Genomic DNA, 16,312 nt, shown 5'->3' with positions numbered 1-16,312 from the left:
CAAAAAAGGGTTTCCTTCTGACAACTCACTACTGATGGCTAAGGCAGTAAAAAACATCCTTATTTTAAATTAGTTAGAAGTGGTAAGTTTTCCGCACAGAGTTAGTTTTATGAAAAAGTGTCTGAATATTTGTGCTTACAGAAGTGAAATAAGCGCAGAGTGCACAACCTAAGATACAGGCTTTCCGTTTCATCTCTTCACCCATTCCATTAAAGAGAAAACACAGATGTTATCCTCCTACCGACACATGGAATGATGCTTCTGCCAGCATTTTGCCCCTAGTTTCAACCATAAACAGTTTATACTGAACAAGACATAATATTTACCTTTGTTACAGTCAACATATAAAAATTGGTTACGCTGTTTTCATGTGCACGTTTGATTCGCAATCTGCATTCTTCTTCGTCAATTAGCTCGCCAACATATTCATTCACAAATTCACCCTGAAAAGTAAAGGAAAACAAAAATAAGAAATCCACGCTTACTACTTCTTACAATGATAAAGGGAAGCAGCACAGAAAAAAGCATTTCCTATAAAAATAGACTCTAATTGTCACGAAAACATTAAACTTTAACCATCTAGTAGGCAAGACATGGATATGTGCACCAGGTATTTGTTGTCTAAGCACTAAGCCCACTCAGAATAAAAAGGCAGCAGAGCCAAGAGCCATTTCTGTATTCACTACATAAGCCATTACTTGTCAGTTCTCTATAAGTTTCATGCTTTCTTTTAAAAAAGATGACGAGACAATATTCATAGACTCCTACAGCGACATGAACGATTACAATGGCAAGTATTTTCACTACATACTTCCCTTTTATTAGGACTTTTAATAGTCAATACACTCAGAAGGTTTGCAGTAAGAAAGTTTTAATGAAACACAGATTATACAAAAATTGTAAATTAAAAAAAATTAATCGCTAAAAAACATGTTTAAAAGTAGCCCTCCAGGCCAACAGCGTGTTCCCAACTAAGGGAGTTCAAAACAACTGTGACGTGATTGATACCTTGATACAAGGGAGTCAACACTCACCACTGAGCATCGCTTTACCGAGACAGCCAGTTGCTGATGGTTTAAACCACTGTTAAAAACAGCTATTTGAAATACTCAAATTCAAGTGTACAACAAGCTTCTGACATTTCAAGAAAAACTCCTGGAGCGTACAGTACCAACGTGTTAACAAGTGCTACCCTGTCAGTCATGTTCAGGGCAGACGGCTGGGCAAGCAACTTCTGAGATGCCCTGAAGGCTGCGATGCGGCTCCAAGCTGTCACAACCCAAACGTGAATGAAGAGAGTGGTAAATAAAAGGGGTAAGAGTGGAAATCAGGCAATCAGTGTCATGTTTCTGAGCAGTAAGTCACCCAAGTAACTCAGAAGCCCAGCACTCATTAAGACTGATTTACAGTTTGGAATAGTCCCAGTCTTATCTAACACACATTCACTTGATAAAAATGACTTAAGATGCTTCTGAAAATTTTAGCCCAAATGAAAGGGGAGGAAAAAAAAAATAATAATAAAAAAATCATCAAAGTCCCTTCACTGCCAAACTGCTTTCAGTGCAGTCTGTGTGTTTGGGAACACCTGGAAAATTCAACAGAACCACCAATACTTTCCAGTAGAGCTCTTACAGGACACAAATGCATTTATAAAGTTTGCATATTAAATTCACAGGAACTCTACTTTATACAAACAAAGAAAAACTTGCTATAAAAATTCACCAGGTACTTGGGACAGGAATAATTGTAGTGTATTGAATGGTTTTTAAACACAGCTTTTCCCTCTGGCTATTCCTCTAGCTACTTGCTGTCAAACCAGCCAAGTGTGCACAGGTTGTAAGAGCTCCAAACGCAGTCAGAAGCTTCCACCTATAACCGGAGTGGTTAACGGCATCCTCACTGAAACTGGTCTGTTAAAACACCTCCAGTATCATCCAACTTATATGCATGCTTGCCACAAACTGCTACACACTATTTCTCTATCTCAGATTTCTAGAGACTCTTAAACTACATTTTAAAAAGCCAAGAAGGTAGATGTCTTGTCAGAACAGACAAAAGCAAAGAATTCACAGTTGAAATCTCTATACATAAGCCCAAAGCTTTCATCCTGACATCGCAGGACCTCTTCAGTGGATTATCCTACTCACTATCTGCGCATACAGTTAAATACCATATTCCTTAATGGTAAAAGAATCAATTCAGGATCTCTTTGCTTTTTCAATACTTTCTGATTACACTGGAAGCTAAACACGTCATCCCATGGTGATCATCCAATCCAAAATGTCACAGCAGAATTTCCAGTCTGGAGAGCAGACACTTTCTCTCTACAGAGCAGAGCAGTATAATCCTCACATCAAGTTCAAGTCCTCCAAAACTATGGCTTGTTTCCTCGTGATGAGAAGCTCCAGGATATTGTTGCTGTTAAGGAGAGTGCAAATTCAAACTGAAGAAACTATGAAGGCAACAAAGAGCAAAAGAGTTCTCTACAGCAGAGCCTTGAGGATGTGGGTTACATGACAAAAACAACTTGTTCTGAAGTCTTAAAGTGTCCAATTCCATCTGCGGACATAACTGCATCTCCTACTCTTCAGGTATGCTCAGCCATCTCCTTGTTCAGACACAACGAAGCCTGCGTGAGTAAGAGCAAAACACACATCCATCCATCAGATCCATTTCTCTGCCTGGCAAGTTAAAGCAGAGATGAAATCCAGGCCAACCATCCTCACGCTTGCCTCGAAGTACAGCAAGACTGCAATCCAGCTAGATGAGGATTCTCACACTTAGATACGCAAGTGGAAGATTTTGGTTTTCCGTATCAACTGTCGTGTATCCCACCTGGATCCCAGACTGGGATCCCCAGCAGTAGAGCATGCAGTGACACAGTGTAAAGGAAAACCAAAGCGATCTGCATCCAACGGCTTTCTGACAGTCAGGGAAGAATATACCCAGTCTCCCTCCTCAATTACTGCACCCCACTGATCCAGATGCCAGCCATTTTAGTATTTAAGCCAAGGTCTGTAACATTTCCTGAGGCTCGCCAGTCCTTGCTGCTTTTTGTTATAATAGCAGCATATTTCCATCAACAGAAATCTCTGTTATCTTCATTATTCTTCTCTGCCTTCTTGAACTTCTAAGAACCTTTCAAGTTTGTTGTCCAACACAGCCCGAGCACCTCAAACCTTTCAGTAATAATCCCCTGCGAGTTCTTCTGAAAACAAATCCAGGCTGAAGAGTTGAACACCAGGAGGGCGAGAAAGTCGACTCATTACCGGACATCTGTGAGAGTAACGCCGCAAACTCCTCCACTCCAAGCAACCCACTAATGGGAAAACCCTGTCAGCATGTTGCTGTGTAACAGCATAAAAAGGAAAGGCAAAAGGCAAGACTTAAGAATAAGCCCCTGAAAAGGGGCTCACAATTCAAGTGGACTTCACCCACTCTTTAAGCTTCTCTCCTATTTTGTGATTGTTATTTGCTGGCTTATGATAAGGACAAGAGGAAGAGAAGGGAAAAAAAAAAAAGGGGGGGGAGAGAAAAGCCAGGAGACTTATTTGCAAGCCCTCTAGGATTTCACCATCTTCATTGGCCTTATTTAAGGAAAGAAACCATCATTCAAACTACTTTTTCCCATACCACTCACTCTCTTTTTGCCCAGTAGGCAGTGAGAAAACACACACATGCTTTCCTTCCACCAACAGAATTCACAAATCCTCGATCACCTGGAACTAGCTTTTTTCTGCAAGTATGAAGGTTAAGATGCTTCTGCCAAAATAGCTAAGTACATTTCATCATTACTGCTTCACCTACAGAAGTTTCATGTCTTTTTAACACAAAGCATTTACTTGCAAGTGCTGAAATTTTTGTATGCACTCACTTAAGGTACACTGAGCTGCAGTGTTTTCACATAAAACCACACTGATGGCTATCAAAACCTTTGTAATTCTACCTTTTTAATGCTCCTTTTTGTCCTGAGACCCCATCCACGTCGATCAGTTTTTATGATTTCCGCATCAGGGTAGAGTCTTTTGGTGAAACACTGGTTCTGACATCGCTCTCCTGCTGGGCACACCTGAGGATGGCACTCATACTGCAGCATCCTGTTCAGACACTCTGACTCCAGGCCACAGGGGTTCTCATCTGATGGCTTGCAGTTACAGCGAGGGATTTCCGACAGATCAGCTACCTGAATCTGAACCTTCCCTATTACCTTGTTGGACTGTGGAACAAAGGAAAAAAAAAAAAGAAGAATAAATGATGAAGACAATGCGCAAAGAACACAGACTTAACAGCTTGATTGGAGGCCAATCATCAACTGACACGAGAGGGCAAGAAAGTAATGATTACGTCATTATTTTTCCTCTAGACCCTTTGAAAGGATTGTGTGCCATAACAAGTGTACTTCCTGCAATTCAGCAGCAGACACATGCATGCGCTTTTACAGATGGTAGTTGCCACTACTGCTAACTGAACTGGGGACACATCTACTGTTCCAAGAAGCCAACAGTAAGCAATTCAAGCAAAGAACATTAAAACTTGTGACTCCAGACAGTACAGCATGCATCTCTCCCCAGTAAAATTACTGGTTTTGGAACTCAAAGCACACAGAGTTTATCAAGTACATCACTGGGATTTCTTGCAAGTAAAACTAAAGACATTAAATGAACAACACCGAGTCCTGTGCGTCCAAAATTGCTGCCAAGAGTTAGACTCCGCAGCCTACAGCAGGATGAGCAGTGGGTATTCCTACTAATACTGAAGTCAGTGTTAACAAAATTTAGTAAGTTGCAATAGCCAGCATGTATCTAAGAGATATGAGACGAGCTTGCAACCAACAAAATTCTACCTTAGGTAAAAGTGTTCTTCAACCTTTAACTCTTTCACAAATACTCTGCTAAAAGAATGTTTTATGGTACTATAAGACAGAACAAAAGATTCTTGAAAAGAACAGCAAAATGATTCATTTGAATTTCCTTAAGCTTGAATTGTCGCAAATATTGGTTTAAATACCTAGTTTACTCATGCACAGAATAAAAATAGGAAAAGAAAGAAGGAAACTCACTTTAATGTGTTTATAAGGTGGAGGTTTCCTTGAATTCCTTTCAATTTCTAATGCCTCTTTGCTTTCTCTTTGTGCTTTCAGCTCCTGGAAGCGCTTTGCCGCTTCTTCAAGTGCTGTGCAAGGGAGTTCAAAATAGAAAGCAATTAGCACCAGCTGCTGTTAATCAAGTATATACATGTATGTTTAATTTTTTTTTTAAAAGCTAGGAATAGAACTCTATAAACAAAAACACAAGCTAAAAATGAGTTATTGCAGTATATCATGAATCTATCATCAGGTACTTTTCAGCAGGTACTGAGACACTGAACAATGATCCCATGCAGCAGAGCCCAAGCTCCATCTTAGCATTTCCCAGTTTGTGGAAGAATTGAACTTGCCCACAACAATACACAACGAGCCGGCACTTAAAGAAACATATTTTTATCTGCAGTCAAGGGATCTACATAATGTTTGCAATTTTACGTGAACACAGAACACTAGTCACATAATATTCCCATGCAGGTTAAGTGGTGATGGAGACACAAACACGTGGAATTTTTGTCATAAACCACTATAAACTTTGTTTGATTTTACCTTTCTTGAAGGTCTTGTTAATACTAGTTTGCCCCTCAGCAAAGCTTTTATCTCCTTCAACATAAGGGAAAACTCTGCCCTGGTGTACCCAATAGTAGTCATGTGAACCAAAGAAAAATACTGGGAAGTCCCCGATATCATGTTTGAGGCCCTGTATGTTGAGAGGCACAGACCTGGGATTGCAGATCTCTGCTGGCCACCACCTGAAAAGAGAAAAAGGAAGAATATAAGTTCCCTGAACCGTAGCCTTAGCTTCTGAGTTTGCCTAACTGGATTGACAAATAAAAGCCAGTTTTCCTTTCTTAAAGAAATGAACTCCTTCCTTACGCAATCAAGGCTCCCTCTGGCAATACTTGGGAAGCACCATGCAAAACACAAGAAAAGTTCTTACTCCAAATTTTGGCAAAGTCTTTTAAGAAGATGGATGTCTGACACAAAGTAGATGAATGATTGTATTTCCAGTTCTTGTTTACGAAGACTGAGATGTTTTATCTTCCTGTAATTCTATAGTACATTAAAAACATTCAAAGCATTACAAAAAAAAAAGCAAACTTGCCTGTAATTTCCAAGCTTGACCCAAACGATCTGCTTGTAACGTAGTTTCTTGCCAGCTTTACAGTCATTGCAATTCCAGCATCCTTCAGGCATTTCTATGTTGAGACACTCAGGGTGAAAGGAAGCTGGGCAGGATTCACAGCACAACAGTTTTCCACCTTTAAACAAAGAAACCCTGCTTGGTTTATAGAAGTAAGGATTTGATTCCCCCTGTGCATAGCAATTGACATTCATTTTAAATCATCCATTCTACATTCTCGTTTGCCCCACAGAAAAAAACATGGCAAAAGAAAGGGATCAAGTCAAACCTAACAATGTTGGTTAAAAAAAGACCGTGCAGGGCAATCATTTAATGTGCAAGTTGTGACTCTTAACTGCAAAGCTGTACAAAAAAAGCAGCTTAGTATTTTTTAAACATGAGGTCACTTGGCAGGAGAAGCAACATTCCCAAAGGAAGCACTGCATCTGAAAGCAATGCCGCTAGTTTTTATTTCTTTGGTGATGGTCAAAACAATGACAAAACCCCAAATTTTTTAAGAAACACTTTTTCAATCAACATTGTTATGACTGAATCCCCCAGCAATCAGTTAGTGTGCATTAAAAAACTCTGCAGCCTATAGGTTGATCAATGCTTTTCTGCACCAAGGACATGATAAAAGATTTGTAATAAGCGTGTTTATTCCACAAAAAGAAAAGTTTACCAGTATGAGCACAGTACATAACTCAGAATGAGACACCACACAAGTTGTCCCCATCCCAAAAGTTCCTTTCACTCACAAAGGAAATCTTAGTGCAGTGGTTAACACTAATTTTGGAAGTTTACACTTATTTGGACAGAAGTTGTTTTGGCTGGCTTATATTTTGGCAGATGTATTAAATGTGGAGAGCCACAGCACATCTCTAAGCCACCCTCGGCAAACAAAGCAGCTCATACAATAAGACTTGATACATTACACATATTGTAATATTTTATATAAGTATATAAAATAGATATACACATTTTTATAGATACGTAAGTTTTTTAAAAATTAAAGTTTGTGTCCCAGATGGAAAATCTGGGAGAGTCTTGAGAGTATTTAAAGAAATTTTCAATCACAGTATCGAAAGAAGCATGAATAGTAACTTTCAAACATTTATCAGAAAATCTTGTCCACCTATAGACTTTCAAAAATATCGTTGCATGAATTGATTGTTGCATGTCACAATAAGCATTCCTTAAACAAATCAGTTGCATGACCAATACTGTATTTCCTCTGCTAAAAACAGTAAAATCCAATCATATGGATTTTCTAGAGCTTGACAAACCCATAATAAAATTTTAACTTTAAAAATATTAATTTTTTTTGCAAATGTTATTTCAGAGGAAATACAGACCCAGTGTAAATTACTGAAACGTTATCCAACATGGTAAAATGCCAAGAGATGCAAAAATCAAACAAAATCAAACACAAAACTTTCAGTGCTAAGCAAGAAAAAAACCCAACACTTTGCTCTCAGGATGCATTAGTAAGATATTGCTCAAGCTAAGCAGAGGGCTCAAAATAATTTTTGTTTTCAGGAATTACAGGAACTACTGAAAGCCATCAATCTAGCAACGTTCAAAATAACCTAACTTCAGAATGGTTAATCGGGCACCGTTTCTGAACGCTCTCGAGAAATCAAATTTCTGTGGGGAATAAAATATTACGTCTGAGTATTTTATACAGACAACAGGTATCTCCCCCGTAAGGTATTTTGAGATGCTACAGCACCACCCCCGCCCCCCCAGAATGAAATCATCTCTCTCTCTCCCGGAGCTGCAGGGTTTTCTGCACAGGACAGAAAGCCCCTCCGCCTGCAATCTAGCATCTCCTGCCACTCCTACGTGCGGCACTGCTTCAGAAAGCGAGTACCCGTCCCGCGAGGAGGGGAAGGAGCACTGGCTGTCCCAGGCTAGCGGAGGTGTAACGCGAGGCCCAAGGATTAATGGACATACACACAGGCAAAACTTCGCTGCCTTCTCCCTTCGGACATCAGATGGACACGGTACCCACCCTTGTTCAACCTGAAAAAAAAAAAATCCCTTTCTCCCCTCAGGCTCTACATAAGTTACCTAGAAGATCTGAAACAGACGGTCCCCCCTCTTCTTTCACAGATAAAATCAATTTAAGAAGTTGTTTTACATCATCCTGGTAAGTACTGAACTACAACAATATCAACCTCTATTTGCCTCCTCTTCACATTACTGTGTAAATAGCTTCCCTGAAGCTGGAATAGCCTAGGCCAGATACAAAATGATTTAACCTCTTTCAAGGAGAATTTAGTGACAGCAATTATTTTAAGCCCTTTTGTAAAAAAAAAAAATAATTTGCCAACAACATGAACACACGCTCACAATAATCAATGAGTGAAGTTTACTGAAAAGCAATAAGTGGTGCTTGACAAGCAGACATTTCTCGTTTGATTTAGAGAGAGAGAAATAATAGAAAAAGTGAAAGTAAATTAAAGAGAAAGAAACTATTTTGGTTACCTTTCTCACATTTCTTTTTGGAAGCTGACGAAGGAGGAGGAATCATAGGTAATTTCATCAACTCAGCACGATTTGATTCATTCAGTAGGTAGTGGGACTTATAGGCATATGAACTGAACAGGGGGTCTGAATGATCCTGCACTACCAACCCTATACGAAACAAACAGAAAGAGATGAGTTGCAATGAAACTACCCATGATTCCATAAAGGAGAAAATAAAATAAATCAAATGAACACCTCTAATGTATATATGTGTGAATGAAAAAAAAGATAAAATGAAGAAAAAGAAAAGTCTGACTTCTTCACTAAGAAAGAGGTTATGTGTTGGAGAGACTAAATTAGAGTGGAAAAAACTTATGATGAATAAGCTGCCTCTAAGTGGAATTTCAATTGTGCTTTTACTCTTAGTTTGTGCATTTATAGAAAAGCACAAGAGAAGCAACCAATTTTAAATCTGTGTGATCCACCCTCCCCCCAAAAAGAAAAAAGCAAGCTAATTTGAAGAGCTGGGGGATGACAGTCACTGCATCAAAGGTCATGCTGTTAGTTTGGGCTGGAAAAGCACGTCGTATACAAGAACTCACCATCCCACTTACTACAAATCTATCTCTAAGATCTGATCTATGAAAGTGTTTTGCCTTTATAGTTGTGTTGGGAAAAAATAATAAGGGGAGGGTGTCAGTGATTCTGCAAGGCACCAGAGGGGAAAGAACAGATGAAAGTTCTGCCCTATGCCATTTAAGTAAAGCTTCACCAACCCTGCCCTCCCACAGCTACTTTGGAGCAGTCAAGCACTCTGTTCTCCTATATGCCTTTATTTCAAATGATGTGTTTGCATTTCTCTTTCTCCACCAAGAAGAGTTCTTCCTCACGGCTCCAAAGAGTCAGGTAGCCCAGGTGAGAGCCCTACAACTACAGATCAGAAGCATCTGGCCAGTAATTCGGAGCAACTGAGACCCAAAGAAGCAGGAAAGATGAGCTACCAAGATAGCCACCGATTCTTTCCCTTGTGGGATACACACAGAGCTGAGCGCTGTAGAGAAGCTTTCAAAATAGGGTGCCTAAAAACCACTGTAAGGAGAATGGTGCCAGCCTACCTGGAAAGCATGTCCTCAGGACGAGTCATAAAACAAGTATGACCTACACATGCAATTAGGTGAACTATAACGTGCTTAATGAAGGATATTTCAGGAAGGTGAGTAAGAAGTCTTAAAATATACCGTATTTCAAGTACCTCATGATAACGCAAGTTTGTATATTGTATAGAGCCTCATATCAACATTTTCTCACTTCATTAACGCTTTGCATCTAAATACAAAGTTTCTCCTTCTGATATCAACTAAAACTAATTAAATAACCATTCTCACATACAAATGCCCAAGTATTTCTAAAGCATTCAGTTCCCCATTTCTTTCTGAGCAGGTACTCTCAGTGCTCCTGCCACAGATGCTGTCCTCACCTTATGTCCCTCATGCTGACCACATATGACTAGACAGGACTCAATTCAACCCATCCGGGGGAGTTTGCTAAATGTAAACCTCGCACAATCTTTCTTCGGTGAAGCACACTGGCTCCTGATTCCAGCTATGCCTAGTAGAAACAAACCCCACAAAAATCTTCTAGAAGAACAAGTACATAGTTGCTGTAAAATACAGAGGATTCAGTCAGTGGTAGTGGTTTGTAACTTTTCAAGTTCTCATAACTAAGACTCAATGAATAGACAGGACAGGAAATTCCATCTGCTAGGATTCACAGGTTACTTATATTGCCAGGAGAAAATACAGATTTCTGCAGTTTCAGCTCTGATGAAGTTAGATTCAGGTATAAACAGAACTACCAAAACAATGTTAAATGAAAAAAAGGAAAAAAAAAAAAAGAAAAAAGCATGAAAATTTTTTGCTGCACTTCACTTATTTTTTAGAAATAAATGCAGGTCTGCATCTTTAGCAAGCATATGACTCCTTTACTGTAATTCAGTTTTGGAATTCCACTCCTAAATTCTGATTTCTCTGTGGTATATGTAAGACGCATGCTAAATAGCAGGTATTCTTTTTCATAAAGCTTTTAAATAGGTTCTATCCAAGAGAAGTGGGAGGCCTCTAGTTTATATCTTTGTGTCACGGAGTAAGTAGTCAAAACTTGGAGAAAAAATTCCCAAGGAGATTCACCTTCCTATGTATCTATAACAAGCTACTGCAGATTTATAATCTAAGTAGGTTCTTCTATGATATTTGTCTCTCAAGTCAACTTCAGGCGTCTGCAGTAGCTGGCCACAGATTTAATAAAGTTCAACTTCAAAGAAATTTATTTAGCTGTTTTGTATCATGCAATGTATTTTGATGCTACACCTTAACAGTGTTTTGAAATTGGCAGAAAACAAAATATTTAGGATAAGCCTAACTCAGAAGGCTGCCATTGCTTTCCATTCACATCTTAGTTGTCCTGATTTCAGCTGGAACAGAGTTAATTTTCTTCCTAGCAGCTGGTACAGTGCTGTGTTTTGGATTTAGGATGAGAATAATGTTGATAACAGAGTCATGTTTTAGTTGTTGCTAAGCAGTGTTCATACCAAGTCAAGAACTTTTCAGCTTCTCATGCCCTGGCAGTGAGAAGGCTGGAAGGGCACAAGGAGTTGAGAGGGGACACAGCGAGGACAGCTGACCCCAACTGGCCAAAGGCATATTACATACCGTATGATGTCATGCTCAGTATATTAAGTGCGTTGGGGGCCGCTGCTCAGGAACTGGCTGGGCATTGGTCAGCAAGCGGTGAGCAACTGCATTGTGCATGACTTGTTTTGTATATTCTAATTCTTTTATTATCACCATCATTATTATTACTCCCACCATTATTATTATTTTCTTCCTTTTCTGTCCTATTAAACTGTCTTTATCTCAACCCATGAGATTTCCTACTTTTACTCTTCTGATTCTCTCCCCCATCCTGCTGGGGACAGAGGGGGGGAGTGAGCGAGCAGCTGTGTGCTTAGTTGCTGGCTGGGGTTAAACTATGACATTAGTACAAACATGGCTTTCATAATTGACATCAGCAACCTTTGCATCAGTGCGGTTCTCTAATGGCTAAGATCCCATGACCTACCTCATGTAGGAGCAGAACAGCAGGACAAGACATCATTCTACTATACAGAATTCTTCTCATTAATACTTACAGGGGCAGACTAAAGCCACTGTTGGACTTTGCCAAGAGACTTTTCTAATCTGACATTCAAATCAGGGAAGATCCACAGAAACTCTTCTGTCATAAACCTATATCTGATCCTGGTACCAGACTGACTCCGGACAACTGAGATAAAAAACAAAATCAAAGAGCTGAATATATTATGGAACTGCTTTACCTACTACCACAGAAATTGTTTTCAGTGATTCTACTCTAGATCTTGAAAACATACAACTTCTTTCTGCGTACTTAGCTTTTGGACTTAACGATTGGTTAACTGCTTTACCTACTACCACAGAAATTGTTTTCAGTGATTCTACTCTAGATCTTGAAAACATACAACTTTTCTGCGTACTTAGCTTTTGGACTTAACTATTGGTTAAATTAATAATGTTGAAGGATAGGTATTCGTTTTTCTCAGAGTTGGCAACTGATGCAGAATGCCCCAAAGCATCTATCTGCTAACAGAATGCTACATCACACTTTTTCAGCTAGCTCTTTATTTCAAAGACACAGTAACTGGCTTGGTTTGTTGCTCAGACTGTGCATTTGTACATGTAATAATACTGTCAACCAAAATTAGACACAGAACATATGTAAGGCTACCTAAAAACCTAAAATAAAAGAGCATAAAGACACATACAATGTCAAATTTGCATGTGTACATTTGTGCAATGCTGATGGGATTCACATCACATATATCCTGTTTTGGAGTGGTCCCAAAATGTTTAAATAAGCCCACAAAAGGAAAAACACTGAACCATGTTGTAAACATCTTTTTACACATTCGGAGGAGCTTTTCTAAAGCTCATTCTAAAACTTACTGTTTCTCTCTCTGTTTCTGGATTTTTTTTTTTTGTATTTTATTTTAAACTTGATCCTTTGCAATAGCTCCTAAATTACTTGGAAATGAGGAAAGAGGAAAAAAGGAGAAAGGTAGAAAGGAAATTATTCTGGCACCATCTTTCTCTTCCTATTCCAAGATCTTTAATTACTACTCTACTCTTGCAAATTCAAGGCAATCTTTCCCATACTAAACCTCCAACTGAATGAACATAAGGGAAAACAAGTAACTTCAGGATTCATCTCATTTTCACTTCCTTATGAGTGACTTTCAAAGCTGCTGAGGATACATCCAACATAAACTTCTGAAATACTGTATAAGATACATATTATTATTCAAACACCTAACCATGTCACTGATTAATCTGAGAGAATAATATTTTTGCATTATGAGACTAAAGCAACTGATGCACCAAAACTTTTCAACCTGCTATCTGGCAGAAGACTAGTGACTTAAGAGCCATAAAAGTCAAAAAAAAAAGAAAAAAAGAAAAAAGGAAAAACAAACAAAAAAGAGAACTTTGGCATATGGAAAATCCCAGCATGAAACCTGTTTATACAGTATCGCAAACGTGTTTCTTTCAAAGTTCTCAAATGTGATGGTAGTTATAAATTAAAATGAATTTTTTTTAGTCCGTGAGCAAATCCTACATTTTAGCCGTAAAAACAGTTTTAAGCTTGTGAGAATCCCCTTCTGCTTAACAGACAGTGAATAAAACACAGCATCCATTCTCAGCTTGCAACAGCTGGAATTAGAGGCTTGGCATCCACTTTTTCCTACTGGCAAAACAAGTAGGCCTTCTGAGTACCTATCACTGTTTCTGAATATCAAATATTATGGACCAAAATAGCAAGTGGAAGTCTCATGAGAACTGTTGACAAAAAAAAAAAAAAGAAAAAAAAAAAGAAAAAATCACAGGCAGTATTTAAATCCCAGAGAGCCCTAAGGGAGGAGTTCTTTATGAAATACATTATTTTTATCACTAAACTGCATAAATGACCATAGAACTGTAAAACAGGGGAAAAAAAACCAAGTGTGCTCACCTCTTGCACAAACGAAACAAAAGCCTACATTTACAGCTGATGAGGAGTGATTCCTTTTGGAATGGTTACTACAGATGAGAATGTGGGATGACACAAACAAGCTTCCTGCAGCAATACAGCCATCTCCTGAGTGATAGGCAATGGGACATCTGAAACATCTCACCATGCGACCTGTTTAATATAAATGCAGAAAAATGCACCATGTCACCCTGGAATCAGGATATGGTAGAAGACACCACAGACAGATGCAAGGTTGATTTTTATTACGATCAGAGTACTAGATTAAAAAGAAACATTTAAATCTTAAAAAAAAAAGTTTCACAGAAGGTAACTCTTAACTTTCACTTTAGAACCCTCTTAAGAAAAAATACATTGTTTTAATCATTCTAGAGTCTACTTATTTGAAACATTTTGGTTAATTTCTAAAAGGATTCTTTTTTTCTTGAAAGATAATTGTTCTAATAGGCCACAACCAACTGTCTTTAAAAGACAAAACAACAAACAAAACCAACAACACTTGGTCTTGCATTACTAACCCTTGGCCTGCATTTAACCCAGCAACAAAAGATGACTTAAGTGTTGCGGATCCAGGTATATTTCAACAGCGGTCTCAGGCTGCTAGATGTTTTCCCCACCCAGGAAAGCATTAACTTAATGACCTCATTAAGAAGGAAACCCTTGCTGCACGCTGCATTACAGAGGGTAAATCTATAGCCATTGTTATTTCTGATGACGCAGTTGAGTTTCCTCCTGCTGTTCAAAGCCAGCTCTGTTCTCACCTTTGCTTGCTTTATGAATATCCTTATCCATTGCACAGGCAGTACAGCAATGCTGCGGGCAACGAAATCCTCGAGACTCGAACAGGGCTGTGGCAAACTTGCGAACACAGGCCTCGTGATAAAATTTACCGCACGTGTTGACGGAACAGCGCTTCACATCTTTGCCGGGAAGTTTGCACGAAAAGCACGTATGTTCTCCTTGTAAAAGAAGGAATAAGGAAGTCCAACTGTAACAGCCAATTCTTTGAGATACAGATGTTGTTAAAAAAAAATTCTGAAGCAAACAGAGTTACTCTGGTTTGAGCAACACAGGTTCCTTCCCTTCAAACAGGTAAGTCAGTTACTATAATCCACAGTAACTATGTAATTGGTCTTAACATGAAAGTCCCTTATTCTGAGTAAAGCCCTAAGCAGTTCATTACTTTTTTCCTTCCCAGGTACTTGCTAAGTGGAAAATAAGAATAGGGCCTCAGAGGTTAAAAAAGTAATATCAAACCCACTCTCAAAACCTACAAACTTACCATCTCAGTTTGGTCCAGCCAGAATGGCTCCTTAGCAAAGCGGGAAATCCCTCCCCATTTTTCAGACACACTCACCGTTCTTACACTCAGCGCAGATGAACTTCTCATCGGGCATTGACTTCAGGCCAAGACACTCCATATGAAAGACGCTGCAACACTCACCCTCGCAGGACACCAAAGACTCGCCAGAGCTCTCGCAGATCTTAAACAAGCAGACAGCCAGTTAGAGAACAAAGGGTACCTGACATACTTAAATGCAAATGACTACCAGATGTTAACGAAGAACAGAAACTGGCTGAAATCTCTTCAGAGCTAAGATAAGGCAGGAGAACTGGCCTACGTCCCAGGGCAGACCTGGTAAGTCTCTGGTCTGAAGACAATCCCAGCACTTTCTGCATCCTGCTCTCATAACTGGGCAAGCCTGGGCAGAGATAGCAGAGGCACTACAGGATCCATCTGGACTCCTCGTTTTCTCACGCACCTGAAGAGCAAGAGCAGCTTGTTCCCTTACTATCGACTAGGAAACGGGCCAGAAGATTCCAGGATTTTCTCTCCAAAATACTGGAAAATTCTCACTCTGCTCTATCCTGAAAGACCATCTGTAATCTTTAAACGGAACAGAAAATGTCATCTACTTTTTCTTATGCTAGCAGGTATGGATTAGAAACCACTTTCTAGCTTTTGAGCTTTATAGCAGACAGGAGGGCTTATGAATCATTTCCAGAGCATAAAAACTCCTAAAAGCCTTGATATTTTATCTGAGATATCAAATTATGAGACATGGTTAAAACAAAATAATTTTAAAAGTCTGCCAGCTCAAACTAACAGAAATGGATGATACAACTTTAGCATTAATTTCTTTACAGTACCATCATTTACCTGACAAACAGTGTCTTTTTTATTTGTTCCGGTTCCTCTCCTGGATAAGCTAGAGTCTACTGACTGCACATCAGAAGCATCAGCATCGGCAGTAGCTGATGGGCTGTCTGAACGTTTTCCAAAACTACCCTACAAAGAGGAAAAATGAAAGGCACTCAAACAAGACACCTCCAAAGGACAACCACATTGTGAAAAAATATTTACATCACCACTGATTAAAAGATCATTCAGTACATCAAGAGATACCAAGTTCCTTGAAAGTTTCTGAACTTCATTAGAATGATACAAGAAATGCTGCCTATCTTTTACCTGTACAAGCAAAAAACCATAAAGATATCTTACTTTTTCCAGACACTTTTCAGTTTTGCACCAA

General features: G+C 39.1%; 1 protein-coding gene across 3 annotated transcripts in view; it reads right to left on the bottom strand.

Moving 5' to 3' along the window:
* WHSC1L1 (Wolf-Hirschhorn syndrome candidate 1-like 1) overlaps positions 1-16,312 on the bottom strand; it is a 35,364-nt gene that overhangs the window by 3,726 nt on the left and 15,326 nt on the right. Inside the window, exons 11-20 of one of the 3 annotated variants that reach the window (XM_009702338.1) lie at positions 15,940-16,068; positions 15,136-15,262; positions 14,540-14,737; positions 13,761-13,931; positions 8,697-8,846; positions 6,189-6,345; positions 5,633-5,835; positions 5,060-5,172; positions 3,947-4,216; positions 327-443 (exon numbers count right to left, since the gene is read on the bottom strand). In XM_009702338.1, coding sequence (XP_009700640.1) covers positions 327-443; positions 3,947-4,216; positions 5,060-5,172; positions 5,633-5,835; positions 6,189-6,345; positions 8,697-8,846; positions 13,761-13,931; positions 14,540-14,737; positions 15,136-15,262; positions 15,940-16,068 — 1,635 coding nt within the window. The remainder of the gene's footprint in view (positions 1-326; positions 444-3,946; positions 4,217-5,059; positions 5,173-5,632; positions 5,836-6,188; positions 6,346-8,696; positions 8,847-13,760; positions 13,932-14,539; positions 14,738-15,135; positions 15,263-15,939; positions 16,069-16,312) is intronic. The other 2 variants (XM_009702339.1, XM_009702341.1) reach the window with 2 other exon arrangements.

This window comes from Cariama cristata, unplaced genomic scaffold, assembly GCF_000690535.1.
Source record: "Cariama cristata isolate BGI_N322 unplaced genomic scaffold, ASM69053v1 scaffold3466, whole genome shotgun sequence".
Lineage (NCBI taxonomy): Eukaryota > Metazoa > Chordata > Aves > Cariamiformes > Cariamidae > Cariama > Cariama cristata.
The sequence above is the reverse complement of the archived record's forward strand: the minus strand, read 5'-3'. Positions and strand labels throughout refer to the sequence as shown.